Source organism: Rhea americana, unplaced genomic scaffold, assembly GCF_003343005.1.
Source record: "Rhea americana isolate MKP2758 unplaced genomic scaffold, rheAme1 scaffold_218, whole genome shotgun sequence".
Taxonomy (NCBI): domain Eukaryota; kingdom Metazoa; phylum Chordata; class Aves; order Rheiformes; family Rheidae; genus Rhea; species Rhea americana.
In genome coordinates, this window is record NW_028186321.1 from 611,720 (window position 1) to 626,408 (window position 14,689).

Consider the following 14,689-nt stretch of genomic DNA (forward strand, 5'->3'; position numbering starts at 1 on the left):
TTCCTTCCAAACAAGAGACTTCAATTATCATAAGTATTAAAAAAGTCATAAATGAACTGTGATACAGATGGAATGAAGAAACCATATTAAAGACAAATGCAAGATTATTGATCATGGTTACTTTGTGAAGAAGAAATTTATAGATCCGTTTCTTCTTGTAGTCCATGAGTATGGGAGGGAGTAGAGATAGAATAATCCCTATGGCGGCAGCAGTATAGTTACTGATGATGAGGGAGATGAATTTTTACTGAGATGTTCACTCTTGGGGATGAATGTTTCTAAAGGGACAAAAGTACCCTGGGGATTTGGATTATACTAGGAATAAAAGAGATGTGGCACTGAAGGGGACTGTAAGTGGACCAGGATGCTGTAGATAGAAAAGATGGAAGTAGTAGACGTTAGGGTTTATGCATAACTGATGAGCTGAGGCTGAGGGGGTTGTGACAACTGGGAAATTACAAGAGCAAAAGGCTGTGGGGGCTTTCCCAGAGGTTTAAAATTCAGGAGAGAACAGATTAGGGGATATGTGTTGGGGTGAGAAGGTAAGAGGGTGAGAGATCTGGAAGCACCAAAGTTGCAACGAATTAGTAAAATGTAAAATTCTGTGGCTATTAGAAAAAAGGTTGCCCTGGCAACCTTCATGTTGGTTTCTTCTCCTCTCACTGTGATGCGGACCACTGGGTGACTTGAAATGCAGAGGTGGCTGTGTTTAACAGGTTGAGGATTTTATGTCATTAGGTCATCTTTTAAATCACTACTGTTCCCGTGGTGTGGCTTTCATAGCAATTGCTCCATTTAAACATAGAAATAAAGTGAAACTTAATTTAGTTATAATTTAAAAGCCACATTAAAATCATAGTTTGTTAAGCACTTTTGAATATTGAACTGCTCTGTAAATACAAAGTATTATGGTTAATTTTTTAGATTACTCTTTAAAGTTTGCATGAATATGTTGAAATTTTTAACCTCTCAAGTTCATGAAAGAAAAACACTGACACTGTCAGAATTTGAGCTGAATGAAGAGTTCAACATTACATAGTGGTAGTTGCAAAACTCTTTACATTTTTTCCAAATATTTGTGAAATTCTAAAATACATTTATTAGGGTTTTTAATCACCTTCATAAATTAGGCAACCAAAACTGTTCATATGAACCGCTGTTCATATATTCTGCATTTACAGGTTAAAACTCAGGTGTTGGTTAGTGGTTTTTTGCAACATTGTTTCTGCTATTAGATCAGATCATACATATTACTGACCAGTCTAATTTCAGTTAGACTATCAATTTCAAATGTGTGTTTCCTTTGCTGTCTATTCTGATGTACTCTTTTGAGCATTTGTGAAAAAGCTTCTAGCTCTATATTTGAATGATTATTCAAACAAAGAACTTTTTTCCCCACTCTTCAATGAAATTTTGTCATAAAGCAGTTCTGTCAAATGTTTCTCAGCCAGAAGGCTGATGATGGTGCTTTGAGGTCTCAGGGGGGTAGAGTGCAAATCTGTCCATTACAGCTAGCATGCGTAGAGGGTTTTTTCAGTGAAGGTAGTGTCTTTTTCACTATAAAAAAAAGATTGATAGATGTTCCAATGAGCGGAAATAGCTGTCTTGATTTTGTGTGCTTCTTATGAAGGTAATGCTGTTCTGTCCATTAGGATATGTGTGCTTAATGTCAGAAAAATGTAGACACAGAAGAGAGATCAATAAATAGAAAAATACATAGAAAAAGACTTTGTAGTTTTTGTAGCACAAAATCTATGTCCCAAGTGTGGCCAGCCTAAGTGTTTTCCATTAAAATTGTTGCATCATCTGTCTTGCAAGCTTTGTGTGAATTTATCTCAATTTTACTTTAAAGGCAGAACTGTTTTTAGGAAAGGAAGTTTGGAGGATGAAAAATACACAGTTGGGTCACAATAACAACAGCAATAATAACTCCCACTGTGGGCTTTCTGGAATCGTGGGGTGCACTAGTGAGTTAAATCTCCTGCAGCTGGGAGAGAACATCATCCCTGTGGGAGAGATGCCGTTTGCCAGGCATACGGTAAATCTTTGGCAGAGTCTGCTGGACAACCTTGTCCAGTTCCCAATCTACTTGACCCCAGCGCTGTTACTGCAGTTATTATAAGCAGCCGAATGCTGGGAGCCGTGCACAGTACCGAGGCTGTTATCTCCATGCATAAAACTCAAAGCAATTTCTGGACACAGCTAGAACGCTAAAATGTTACCGCTTGTCTGTGAGAAGTTAGAAGTTGTTTTTCTTTTTCTCTTGTAGCCTGTCTCTTTCTCTCTTTCTTTTAGGGCACTCCCAAAAATAATTTCAGTGAAAATTTCAGTTCCTCATCACTCCATTTCCCATGTTTTTTTCACACTGAAATAAGGCTTTTTCCCCCTCTTTGTTCAGACATGTATAAAGCTTTTGCTTATACATGCACTATATGAGGGATAATGCAGGATTAGTATGGTAAGAATCTCTCTGCTATGACACTTTTTGCTTTATGAGGGTGGTGAAAAACACACGATGGCAGCCTGACAATAGAGCTTTGCATTAAAGACAGACTAGTATTAAAACCCTGTTGACAATTTCACATCTTAAAACAAGAACATTCATGTTGCATGCCTTAGTCCTTGGCTTACTGGACATTCTTCTATTTCTTTTACCCCTCTGATATACATGTCATTTGGAAGGATGCTCTTAACTGGTTCTGCTGTGTTTTTGTACTGTTTTCATTGCCATCAACAGGCTTTGTGTCAAGCCAAACTTGTCAGTCTAGCTACAGATTTCTTCTCCCTGACTAGCAGGGAAACTACTGAATTATTAGATTTTAAAGTCCTGAGAAATGCTTTATGTCCTTATCCCATTTTGAAAATTCATCAGGTTGTGGCCTCTGCCTTGTACCCTGCCTGTAAAAGCCTTCAGGTTCTTAGGATGGCATAATTCGAGCTATTCCCAGTTCCCATCTTCCTGCTATATGAGAAAAAAGTGTGCAGATGAATTTGAGTTATAAAGCTGCTATGTGAACATGTGTTTTAGTGAAATGCACATAGCAAAACAAGCTAAAATTGTACTGTAGAGCTATCCAAAGAGACAGATGGGATAACATCAGTGGGCTGCTTCTGCTGGAGAAACAGTGGTATTACCTGAAATCCGAGGTGAAGGTGATGAATCCAAGGACAGAGAGTTTGAATACAGATGATTTATTTCAGTAAAGATTTAAAAAGGCACTGACTTTTACTAAACTGACCGCGGTAAGAAGGAGGGTTTGGGTAGCACAAGGAAGTTAGATGGCGTAAGTAAGTGCTTTGCTATAGGTACAATGCTGCCTGCTTCTGGTTTCTATCACAATATTTTAACTTTTAGAACTAAACTCATTTAATAATCGGGTTAAAAATGTTTTATTTTTTAAGAAAGTGGTATTTAGTGACAGGAAGGAAAATTATGGAGGCTGGTTCCCTGGTGCCTTACTTTGTAATACACGTTGATATGGGTCCAGTTCACTAGTGTGAACCAAGGCACCGAGCTGGGCTTTTGGGCCTAGTAATTAGCAATGACATAGAAGCAGAAAGAAATATCTCAAATTTGTATAAAGAGCCCTTAAATTTAAGGACAAAAAGAGATTAAAAAGCAGTTCTGGAGGTAGTTATCCCTCTTTCTCACATATGGATGAATAGATCCCTGCACTGTTTTGGGCCTCACTAGTTTCATTAGAGGATTTGTGAGGGCAAAGAGCTCCAACTACTGTGATATCACTTAGAGCTCTGGGCCATTGACATTACCTCTTAGAGTAGTGTCGGGCCAATTTTAAATGTTGTATGCAGAGTCTCCTGCTGTATGGGAATGTTTAATGGTACAAACATTCATGGGCTAATATCTATAGATAAAAGATGCCAAAGTTTGTAAGCAATGTTTTCATCAGCACTGGTAATGTTGGTCTGATCCATAAGCTATTCTGCTAGTCTGTCTAAAAGGCTTCTGTTATTTATCAGGCTTGCAGGGATGGTCTTAATGTTAAATAACAGTTACCTATTATTTCCTGTAGCCCTAAAACATCTTCTAATTTTACACAGACTTTTGGAAGAGAGCATTGTCCCTAGCTTACCATAGATGATACCTTGGCCTGTGTAAATTACCTAGAAAATGATGATTTGAGGGGTCTACATATATGTATATATAAATGGAACATGACAGYGCAGCAGCTCTTTTGAACCGGCTATAAACAACATGCGGTGCTTCATATAATGCAGAAGAGAAACCAAACTGACATGCAGCTGGTAGAAGCTACTCAGTTCCTGGCTCACGTATAGTATATGACATTAATTAATAGAGGCATTTGCCTGCACCTGCTCAGTTTTTTCTGGTCTTCTGAAAAAGCAGGCAGCACTCAACCTTACTCCTCCACATCACTGAGCAAACAGTGGAGTTAGCAGTGCTTTCCTTCTGGCATTTCATAGAGTGCTGGCCCCCATAAGCAATTGCTTATTTCTGGAATAAGGAAGCGAAGGTTTAGCTTGGCCTGGGCGTAGAAAGCTACCTTGAAGGAGGAAATTCCTGTGGGGACTCTGAAATCTGTTTAATTAGACCCCTCCTATGTCACTCCACCTAGGGGTATGGAAAACAAGTGTAGTTTCAAATCAGTTCCTTTATATGAGTTTGAATAACGTTGCATTTACAGAGAAATCTGAATTGCAATTCCTCATGCCCTGACTGGTGCTGGAACTCTCCACCTTTCTAATTCAGAGAGAAATCATTAATCCAGCCCCAAGTGTTCATAAACCTAGGCCAGATTTGCAGCTTATGTAGGTGGGAATGATGTTCTTACGAAGGACGGTGACCCCCTGTGTCTCCTGCTCTTCCAGGTGACCCCCTGTGTCTCCTGCTCTTCCAGGCTATTTCCTTTACTGTCAGTGAGAGCAGGGTAGAAACATGGAAGGTCTTCATCTCTGGAGAACTGAATGACAGAAGATTGATAAAGAACATTTAAACCTTTTACTGGTTTATATTTAGCCCAAACAGGTAGTGACCGGAGACGGATTCCCAGTGGCTAGCCCAGTGACATTAGTAAACACCTTCATCCAGTGGTAGGTTTTCACACCACCAAAAAACATCATCAGAGCCAGCAATAGTTGCATGTATGTGTACAGTCTCGTGGTGAATGGGTGTAGACTGACTGACTTGCACAGGCAGAGATGGTTGTTCTTAAGACTTTGACTGGAACGTTCATTAGTAGTGTCATTTGGCTAATTCTGAGCTCCCTCACCACATGTTGCTTCTGAGAATAAATAGAGCTTTGAGATGGCATAGGATACATTGGCCCTGTGAGAAGTTTGAGCTATACCTGAGAAGTTTCACCTTTTTGTCAACACCAGACAATGGATAAGTCACCTGGCAAGTTACCGTACGACTACATTTTTCTTTGGAACAGTTTTGATAATGCTTTGGGTATAGTTTGGAAAAGAGCATAAGGAGTCTGTGTCCCACAGATTGCTCATGCTGCTGGCTTCCCAATCTGCAAGGATTGTGCTCTGGGGCAGCTGGTGACGTGGGAGAAGTGTCAGGTGGATGTGCCTCTGTCTGTAAAGCCGCCTGCTGAAGGATCCTGTGGATGTGCCGCCTCATTTGGTGGGAGAGGACATGCTCAGCTAATTCAAGGAAGTAGTCTTCTTGCAACATATTCTTCCAGCTGCAGTGCAGCTTCTTGACCTCTCTTGCCTTCTGAGACAAGACATTAGGTACTCTGGGCTGCAGAAACATTGGACAAGTGCTGCATACTGGGTGAAGCTGGAAATTAGGAGAGAAATATTTCAGTCTAAATGTATGACAGAAAAACTGTGACTGATTTAAGGTTGAAGGGTCAGTCTTGCAAGTTTGGGATACTAAGGCACACGAGCAGTAATTACAGTCTGGCCAAAAAAAATAGAATATTTTTGAGAGACCCATAATTTAAAAGATAATTTGCAGTTTTCCTAAGCAACAGATGTTGCATGATCCAGAAGGAAGGCAATTGAGAATGGGCAGTGTTTTAACAGAGTCCAGAATGCCACTGAGAAGGTACCTGAGGCAGAAAGACTTCCAGAGTTCAGTCAGAGTCAAGCAAAATAAGCAAATGGAGCTGAACTTGCTGTGACAACCAGGGCAAGTGAAGACAAGGGCATGGCAAGATCATGTTTTCTGTTAAGCAGAGAGACAGCTGGAATTGCTTAATTTTATATTCAGTGGTGACTGAATATGGAGAATTTCTGTCAAGGGCTATAGACTTAGAATGGTTACTGATACCTCATTTAAAGGCATAATTTGAGGGATGTCTCTGTAGCTTCACAGTGACAGCTGTCAAGATGACCCCCTTAGGAGTCAGTAACATTTAAAAAATTGGTATTTGAGACTCTGATAAATGTGTCTGGCTAATTAAAAATTGTGGAAAAGAATTAGATTTATCTTCCCTCTCCGCTCCGCTCCTCTCCTCTCCTCTCCTCTCCTTCTTTTCTTCTGCTTCTCTTTTTTTTTTTCTTTTTTTTTTTTTAATTGAGGATCTGTCCATTGTCCCCAGAACTCATATTTGGTCTTACATTCACTATTCAGCTTTTATTTCCAACCCTGCACTTGAGTCGCACATTTGCGAGCAGAGGAAACAAGCACATTCAGAAGGAGAAAATAAGATTAGTTTTCATTTTTTTGGAAATGAATTAAAATGCCTTATCCAAAGCCCATTGAATTCCATGTGAGTTTTTCTCCAGACTTCAATGGGCTTTGATTCTGGCTTTTAGCTCTCATGAAAGGTCCTGAACTGTCTGTCCTTGGGTGACAAGGAGGTTTGGGTAGACAATTACCAGAGCTCTTCTCAGTCCTCGGCACAGCCAGGTTGCTAAGGAGACTTGGCCTCTGGATAGGCCCCAGAGTTCACCCCTTCCGGGGTTATTGTCTCCTCTCCCTGCCAATGCACTCCAGTAGCAGCAGTGGCACTTTTTCGGTCACAATACACTCTACTTGGGCCTCTGGCAGCAGCAAATCCTGTCCTTCTACACCCTCCTTCAGCAGGCATGCTCAACAAGCAGCATCTCTTCCCTCCGTTTATTCCCACTGCTTCCTCCCCTACCCTGGCACTAGAGGGATGTGATCAAATCTTCTGGTCTCATTTGGTGACTGTGAAAGCTGCTTTTTGACCCCCACCCTATGCCTCATTATGCCTGCATACTCATCTCATGCATTGGCCTCTCTCTCTGTCCTCTCTGATGTCCCCTTGTGCTGGCTTCAGGGAAAAAAAAAAAAGGAGGAATATTGCACTTCAAGTAAACCTAAACATCTGAGAGATGAGACTCTTCTGCAGGAACTACCTGTCCAGGGGCTTAAACTTCTTAAAGAGCCAGTTCTCAGTGCCACCTTGTGAAAGGGACAAGCTCCGGTACAGTCATCTCCAAGATTGTTCTTCCATACACTTCTTCTTCCATCATCTGTGGCAGGATGAGCTCCCACCCATCTCCAGATGTTCTACGGGGCTGGAATATTCCTGGGCAAGTCCCGAAATAGTACCAGTTTTTAGGAAACTTGGTGAGATCAGGCTCCTGGAATTTTCCAGCTTTCTTAGATTCTTCACAGATTTTCTTCTTAGAGGAAGGTATTCTGTCCCAAGGATTTAACATTAACAGGTTAAATGACAGGTTCTTTTTTTCTAAGCTGCTGGCAATTTCTGTTTATTGGTCTTCTTTTCAAATAGTGAGTCTGTTTGTCTATAGATAGGCAAGCAGAAATTCAGGAGAGGGGGGAGCTCAAACCCTGAGAATCTTTATAATGATGTGTAGTTTAGGTATTTGTAGCCTTGAATATGATGGTCCTCACATGAGCAATCACTGTGGCTCTGCCTTTTGTAAATAACTGACCCTTCAAAAGGAGGTGTTCTTGGTTTATCTAAGCTGCAAACCGGATGAGAGTGCAGACTGGTGCCTGTTTTTTTAAGGCAGGTTCCAGCTCTTCCTACATACAGAGCATGAAGCTTGTTTTCGTACTATAAAATATTAAAAAGATAGACATTGGGAAGAACTAGAATAAAAGCGAAATGTAATATACTGAGATTTATACATATTTATTGACTTTTGGCTCAACTACTTCAGGGAATATCTGTGAAATATCTTTTAGATCTGTGTTCAGTTCTCTAAGTAACTAATATTTATGGGATTAAAATTAGTACCTCCTGTTTTTAATGATGTGGCATTAATAGGCTTGAAGACATTACGAAGTCTTATCTATGGGGTGATTTTCTATATTATGGCACATATTGCTGACTTGTTTTTGGAAACATGTTGTGCTAGCAGTGAGAGTGGAACACTGTAAAATTTTAGTGGTCAATTAGCAAAGTTTTATTTCTCAGGGGTCTGATTCAGCTCGGTGTGAATCAGTGAAGGGCAGTATTGAAATCAATAGGGCTGCAGAGTTACAAGCTCAGTTCCCAAGTTGTTTCCTATCAAAATATTGCTGTCTGAGTAAAATAACTAAAGACATGTACAGTCACTATAGTTTAGTGATGGTCTTGATTATAATTGTTAAGTTTTACAAGGCAAATGCATATTCTTAAATGCTTTTCAGAAAGACTGTTCATGGTGAAGTTAGTTTCACCAACTCTTAAGGTGTTTTTGAAGACACCTTCAACTTCTTTGCTGGTCTTTCATAAAAATTTCATGAAAAATATAATTTTCAACTAATGTTTGTGGAGCCAGTTGTTTGAGTGATGATAGCAACTTACAAATGTAAGGCTTCTTATTTAAACACCAATATTGATGTGAGATTTATGGACACATTTTGTGAAAGGACTTACACTTAAGCAAGGTCTTTAAATATGTGTAGTTTGCAGAGAAATAGTGAAGGTAGGATAACATCTTGAAATGTTTTTTTCCAAGAGATAATATTGTACTGCTATACTTCTTGGTCATTTTTAATTAGGGCAAGTTCCTCCATACTTTGTTATTTTCCCCAATATTGAATTTATTTCCTGTGATCCTGGGACTGCAGGTTTGTCATCAAGCCCTGCTGAATTTGCGTCAGGGTGGGATGCTCTACTTCTGTGTTGTTTGCCTGTGTGGGCCTAGGAGTACTCCCTTCTGCTGAAGTGGAAGAGTTGAATGAATACTGATCATTTCTCCCTATGTCGCAGGATAACTAATATTTGTTTTTAACACATTAACCCCTAGAGAAGAAAATTTCATGATTATCTTACTTAAATATTTATATTTTTATTTTTTTCTATATTTGTATACACACACGCACATAGACTTCGTTTAATTCTTCAAGGAAGCTGGGACCAAGAGTGTAAGAACTTTGCTTTTACTTCTTTACTTGGCCTTTTCTTTTTTGTAGAGGAAAGATTTGACAGTCATCAATAAAAGATTAAATCATTGATGGCTATCGGGGTAAACTAAACACATTTTGTGTGTTGATGCTGGCATAGTAGGAACTTTTCCAAGATGTTTCAGGCCTCATTCTCTGGTTTGTTTAAGGGCAGAGAGTAAGGTCACAAAGGAAATCAAACCCTGATGTGGAGAAATGAAACATGAGGCCTACTGACTTCTAAAAAACATTTTAAATAACATTCTCTAAGGTTTCATTTTATACTGAAGGCAGCTGTAATAAGTTTTGGAAGATGGTGTAAGGTTTCTATTAAAGAGAGATTTTGCTCGCTGTTTTTGTACCCAAATGAAGGAGTGGGGGAGATGGAATTAGAGCTTATTTAGTATAAGGTGAGAAACTTTAAAAGTCCTCTCTGGAACTATAAAATAGTAATTTAGATGCTCTACTGTATTTTAAAAATTAAATATTAAACTGTTCCGAGATCTTTGAAAAGGACGTACATAGCCATGGAATAATGTAATAACTGCTATACAAATGCACTTTCACTACAAGTAAAATAAGACTGCTGCTTTGTAGTATGCTGCCAGCATTGCCTCAGTAAATAAATTCCCAGTAGATGTTTGCTGCATGCCAAATATATTGGACTGTATGAAAGATCCCATTGTTCCATGGGCATCATTATTTGCTATTACACTCGCAATGTTTGCTTGTGAAACAGTTTATTGGAAACCAGTACGTTTAAGAAGGAGCACTTGGTTTGAAATTCAGTTGATTTGGCTCATAATGTCCAAGCTTTCACAGTACACAGCCTCTAATAATAAATATTTAGGTCCACTGTTTTTTGCTTACCTTTGAAAGAATTCTTGGAGCAGAGGAGAATGGACAGCTCTGGCAGGGAATGAGCAATGGACCTTTCCCTTAGCATTAACTTCAAATTCTTCTGCATTAACTTTGAATTCTTGTCATCTGGGACATATGTGGGAGCATCCAAGTGAAAAGGCTATTTCTGATGTGCAGATGTCCGTAAGAAAAGCTGTTGTTCCTCTGTAAGGAAAGGGCAGAGTTAAGTTTTCGTGAAGGAGGTGGTAAGTTCCCAGATATATTAAGAAAGCGGCAGCTCTCTGAAGGCTTCCAGGGATGGTGGCATTGCCAACCTGCTCATTAGATAATGAAGAGGCTTTGGTTACTTGGGTTGCCATTTGAGAACTTTCTTTTAGGTGATGTTTGGGTGAAATGTATTTGTGCTTTGCCCACTTTCGTTGTCCTGCAAAAAAGTGGCCATTGAAGGCCCTGGCAGCCTGAGAGCTGAGATCATGCTCTGCTCACCGTCCGTAAGATTTTAGCAGCTTTTAGATCAGGCTCTGTGAGTGTAGTGTGAAGCTACAGCGCTGTCATAGCTGAGAGCAAGGTTCCCATCGATTCCAGCACACAGAGATGATATTTTGCCCAAAGTCTGTATTTATCACATCCACAAAATTGGGTTGGGATCACTGACTGTAATGGCTCTCTGGATACCCGGATGACACAGGATACACTGGGTATGTTCAGTGTCATTAGCTTGAGGAATAACATTTAATACTTAGCCAAGTCTACAGACTAAAAAGCTTATCAGGTGACTTATCAGGTCACGTTAAATATGCTGTGGTTTCTCAGAGAACTCAGTGTTTCCTTGTGTTGTGCTTAGAATAAGAACAAACTGGTATTTCTGTTGCTGTGGCTAGGTAACGGTAGAAAACAGCTAACTTAGTAATAATGATCAGAGCATTTTGAAAAGCCGTCTGGTATGTGTCCTGTGTAAGAGGTTTTAGTGCCGATGCTTCTGCTGCATTCTGAAAACCCTTTGGGTTTATTTTAATACACTATTAATTCATTTTAAAAACTGATTAATCTTTCTTTCCAATTTGTGAGGATTTAGTCCAGTTAGAATATTTCAAAAGTCAAAGGTACTTACTACAATAAGCACTTTAAAAATATATCTTTTCTGTAATTCTTAAGTGATTAAACTATGAAAAATGCTTAAAGTTTTTAGGCAGGCTTTCCCCCCTGCCCCCGAATAGCTATTCTTCATATTACAAGTGTAGTGCTCAAGTCATCTCCTTTGAACTGTAGTTTTTGTTATACATTTTGGCTGCAATGTTATTTCGGAGGAGTCGGCCAACAGGCTTACAGGGCTTTTTGGCTCGAGTTCACTTACAGTTTTCTTGGCAGCTCAGCTTATTTATGCATCTTTATTTCTCTCTCTCTCGCTCTCTCCCCCTCCTTCTCTCACTCACCCTCCCCATCTCAACAGAGCGATCGCCACACAGACCTATCCTCCAAGCTGGTCTCCCAGCAAATGCCTCTGCAGTAGTCGGGGGTGACGTCGAGTTTGTCTGCAAAGTCTACAGTGATGCTCAACCTCATATTCAGTGGATAAAGCATGTAGAGAAGAATGGCAGTAAATATGGACCAGATGGATTGCCGTATCTTCAGGTTTTAAAGGTGAGGCCTGACAGATGCTGGTGCTGGTGACAGCTTCTTTGAAGCATTGAATTTATTTGATGTAAGTCTAAGAATTTTGAGATCAGGATTTCTTTTGAAAGTGGAATGTTTATATTACAAATGAAATAATATGTCAGGCAAACATTGGTAGTCTAAACGCTAATTGTGCAGCTCGTAGACACTCTTTTGCTGTTCTATGCTTCCATGAAATCATATATGTGTAATTGTTTCAAGCATGATTTATTAAAAAAAAAAATCCTCTTTAAGGACATCATTGACATGTATTGGTAGGGCATGTCCAAAACATACCCAGGAGAATCTACTCCATTTCTCTCACAATTCTTCAGCCTTTTTATTTCAAAGGCCATTCAATAATGTAGCATCTGCTGCCAAAAGCTTATTGGCAGGGCTGGGTTTTCTGGATGCTGCACCTGCAAAGATGTCACTTTTTCACCAACTGGATGTGGCATATCAGTTGCACCAGGTTATCTTTACTGGCAGGCATTCTAAGCAAGCTCGTTCAAGGAAATTCTCCACTGTGAAGTTTTCCAAGTTGGTTGGTGTTGCCAGACTCCAGGGCTGGTGGTCAGGAGAGCCAGCTCTAAACCATATTGCTCTACACAGCTGGTTTACCAGTTTGGATGCTTCTTCCCCTCCACTATTTTCTACCTTCTCATGTGATGCTTCTGATTAAAAAAAAAAAGAAAAACCCTCAATGTTTTGACACTGATACTTGCATGAAGTGGAAGACACATTCTTATGACGTGTTGGTGGTGGGACCATAGACAGATTGATGTCCATTTTGGGCAGCAGTTACATTGTTCTCCTATGTTATTGGTCTATTCTAGCATTCGGGGATAAATAGTTCCAATGCTGAAGTGCTGACACTGTACAATGTGACAGAGGCGGACGCTGGAGAATATATTTGTAAGGTCTCCAATTATATAGGGGAGGCCAACCAGTCTGCCTGGCTCTCTGTTCTGCCAAGTATACAAGGTAACAATGTTTTTTAAAGAAAGCTGGATGTAGAAGCTGGAAAAATGGTGCTTTGGGAGACTGCAGGCAGCTTGCAGGATTTCTCTTTGGCCTTGTGGTATATTTGTAATCCTCCTTTGGTGATGCAACTGGTATTACACCAGCAGCCATGGAAAAATTCCCACAATATTCTGTGTGTACCATAAACAATGTTTTCTGAAGTTGGTCTTTATTCTCTCTTATATTTGGTGTCTGTGTGTGTGTGTTTATGTTCAGGTTCGTTGTTAATTCTTCATACTTTGCAATTCACTTATAGGGTATTCATTGAATAACATAATTAAGATCTAATTAGTGTGTGTGTGTATATATATATTTACATACATACACATGCGTGTATATATATATGTATATATATATACACACACACACACACATATACTTACATATGTGAGGTGTTCATATAAGTAGTACCCACTAGTCAGTTTAGTAACTTGAAGCTTCCATTGTCACCTTCAGCCATGCAGGGCGGAAATCTTTCCCCAGTATATTCACTCGTTATTGCTGGTAAAAGCCCATAATAACACTAAAGGCTGGCAATGATGTGAGCACAACTCAGAACTAAACTGGTTTTAGAGAAATATGCTTATTTCATCATCATGTATTTCGAAGTAATGCTTTTGAATGGAACAGAGGCAAAAGTAATAAAACTCTCTCCATTTAAAATAATTTGTCTAAATCACCATCATAGAGTACTTGATGCTCATGCCCTGTTTTGCCTGTCTTGGGACAGCTGGAAAGAGTCAGGTCTAAAAGGCTCTTAAATTTACTCTGTCATAAAAGTTTGGGTAGTCACTGATACAGTGATTGGTTTGCTGCACAATGACTTGTTAAGGGAGAGGTTTAGCAAGCCTTGAAGGAGGCCAGGAAAAACTTCCAGAATTTTTATTTTTTAGATTTAGATTTCTAAGATTAAGAAAACTGTATTTTTTCCATCTCCTCATTTTTGAACCTCTGGGGTCCAACTTTTCTTTGCATCTGTGATAGCCGCAAATGTTCTTTTTTAAACAAGAACTGAGATTCCTTCCTAGCAATGTGACTCTCTCCACTGTGCTTCTAAGCAAGCCACCAAATATTAGCAGACTTCTGATTAAACTGTGAGATTTGGCAAGACTGCACAATGTAGAATATTTAAGTGTCGTGCGGTGGATGATAGAAGGACTGTAGATTGCTTAAGACAGCTACTGTGTCTTTTGGAGAAGAATTTGCCTTTGATTTCATCCTTTCAGAATATATTTTCATAGTAAATTCTTTTCTCTTAAACAGGTAACTACATGTGAAGGATACTGTCCTACTTTGTTTTCTCTTTGTTTTTCTTTCCACATTCTTTTATTAAAAAAGAAGAAAAAAAGCTTTGTGGGTTAATTTTTCCATGTCATTTGATTGCATGCATGTTTAGGTGGTGAGTTTAAGTCTGGTGAAGGGTGTTGATTACTTTCTGAGGTGAGCTGGGACCTGTTGGTAAATGGCTTTTGGATGAGGGATTGTGGATGGGGAAGGAGCTTTGCATCTGTACACCTCTGTCTTTACAAAGTGCAAAGCCCTGTGGCTCCATCTCCCTATCCACAAGGATTCTCTCAATGTCTAGCTTTTTCTCTTGCTTCCCTCTCTCTTTTTTTTTTAGGCTGCCGGTGTTAACACAACGGACAAAGAAATTGAGGTTCTCTATATACGGAATGTAACTTTTGAGGATGCTGGGGAGTATACATGCTTGGCGGGTAATTCTATTGGGATATCCTTTCACACTGCATGGTTGACAGTTCTGCCAGGTATACACTGCTCTCTTTCAGTGGTTTTCCCTCTTTTTTCCCTTGTTGATTGCTGCAGGGTTAGCACAGCTTCTGTCTC

At 39.6% G+C, this 14,689-nt stretch overlaps 1 protein-coding gene across 5 annotated transcripts in view; it reads left to right on the forward strand.

Annotated features, from left to right (window-relative positions):
• The window catches only part of FGFR2 (fibroblast growth factor receptor 2), an 84,751-nt gene that overhangs the window by 40,087 nt on the left and 29,975 nt on the right, over nucleotides 1–14,689 (forward strand). For 2 of the 5 annotated variants that reach the window (XM_085305264.1, XM_085305266.1), the window contains exons 7-8: nucleotides 11,619–11,809; nucleotides 12,658–12,805. In XM_085305264.1, the coding sequence (XP_085161390.1) occupies nucleotides 11,619–11,809; nucleotides 12,658–12,805 (339 nt within the window). Of the gene's footprint in view, nucleotides 1–11,618; nucleotides 11,810–12,657; nucleotides 12,806–14,465; nucleotides 14,611–14,689 lie in introns of all 5 variants that reach the window. The other 3 variants (XM_085305265.1, XM_085305267.1, XM_085305268.1) reach the window with 2 other exon arrangements.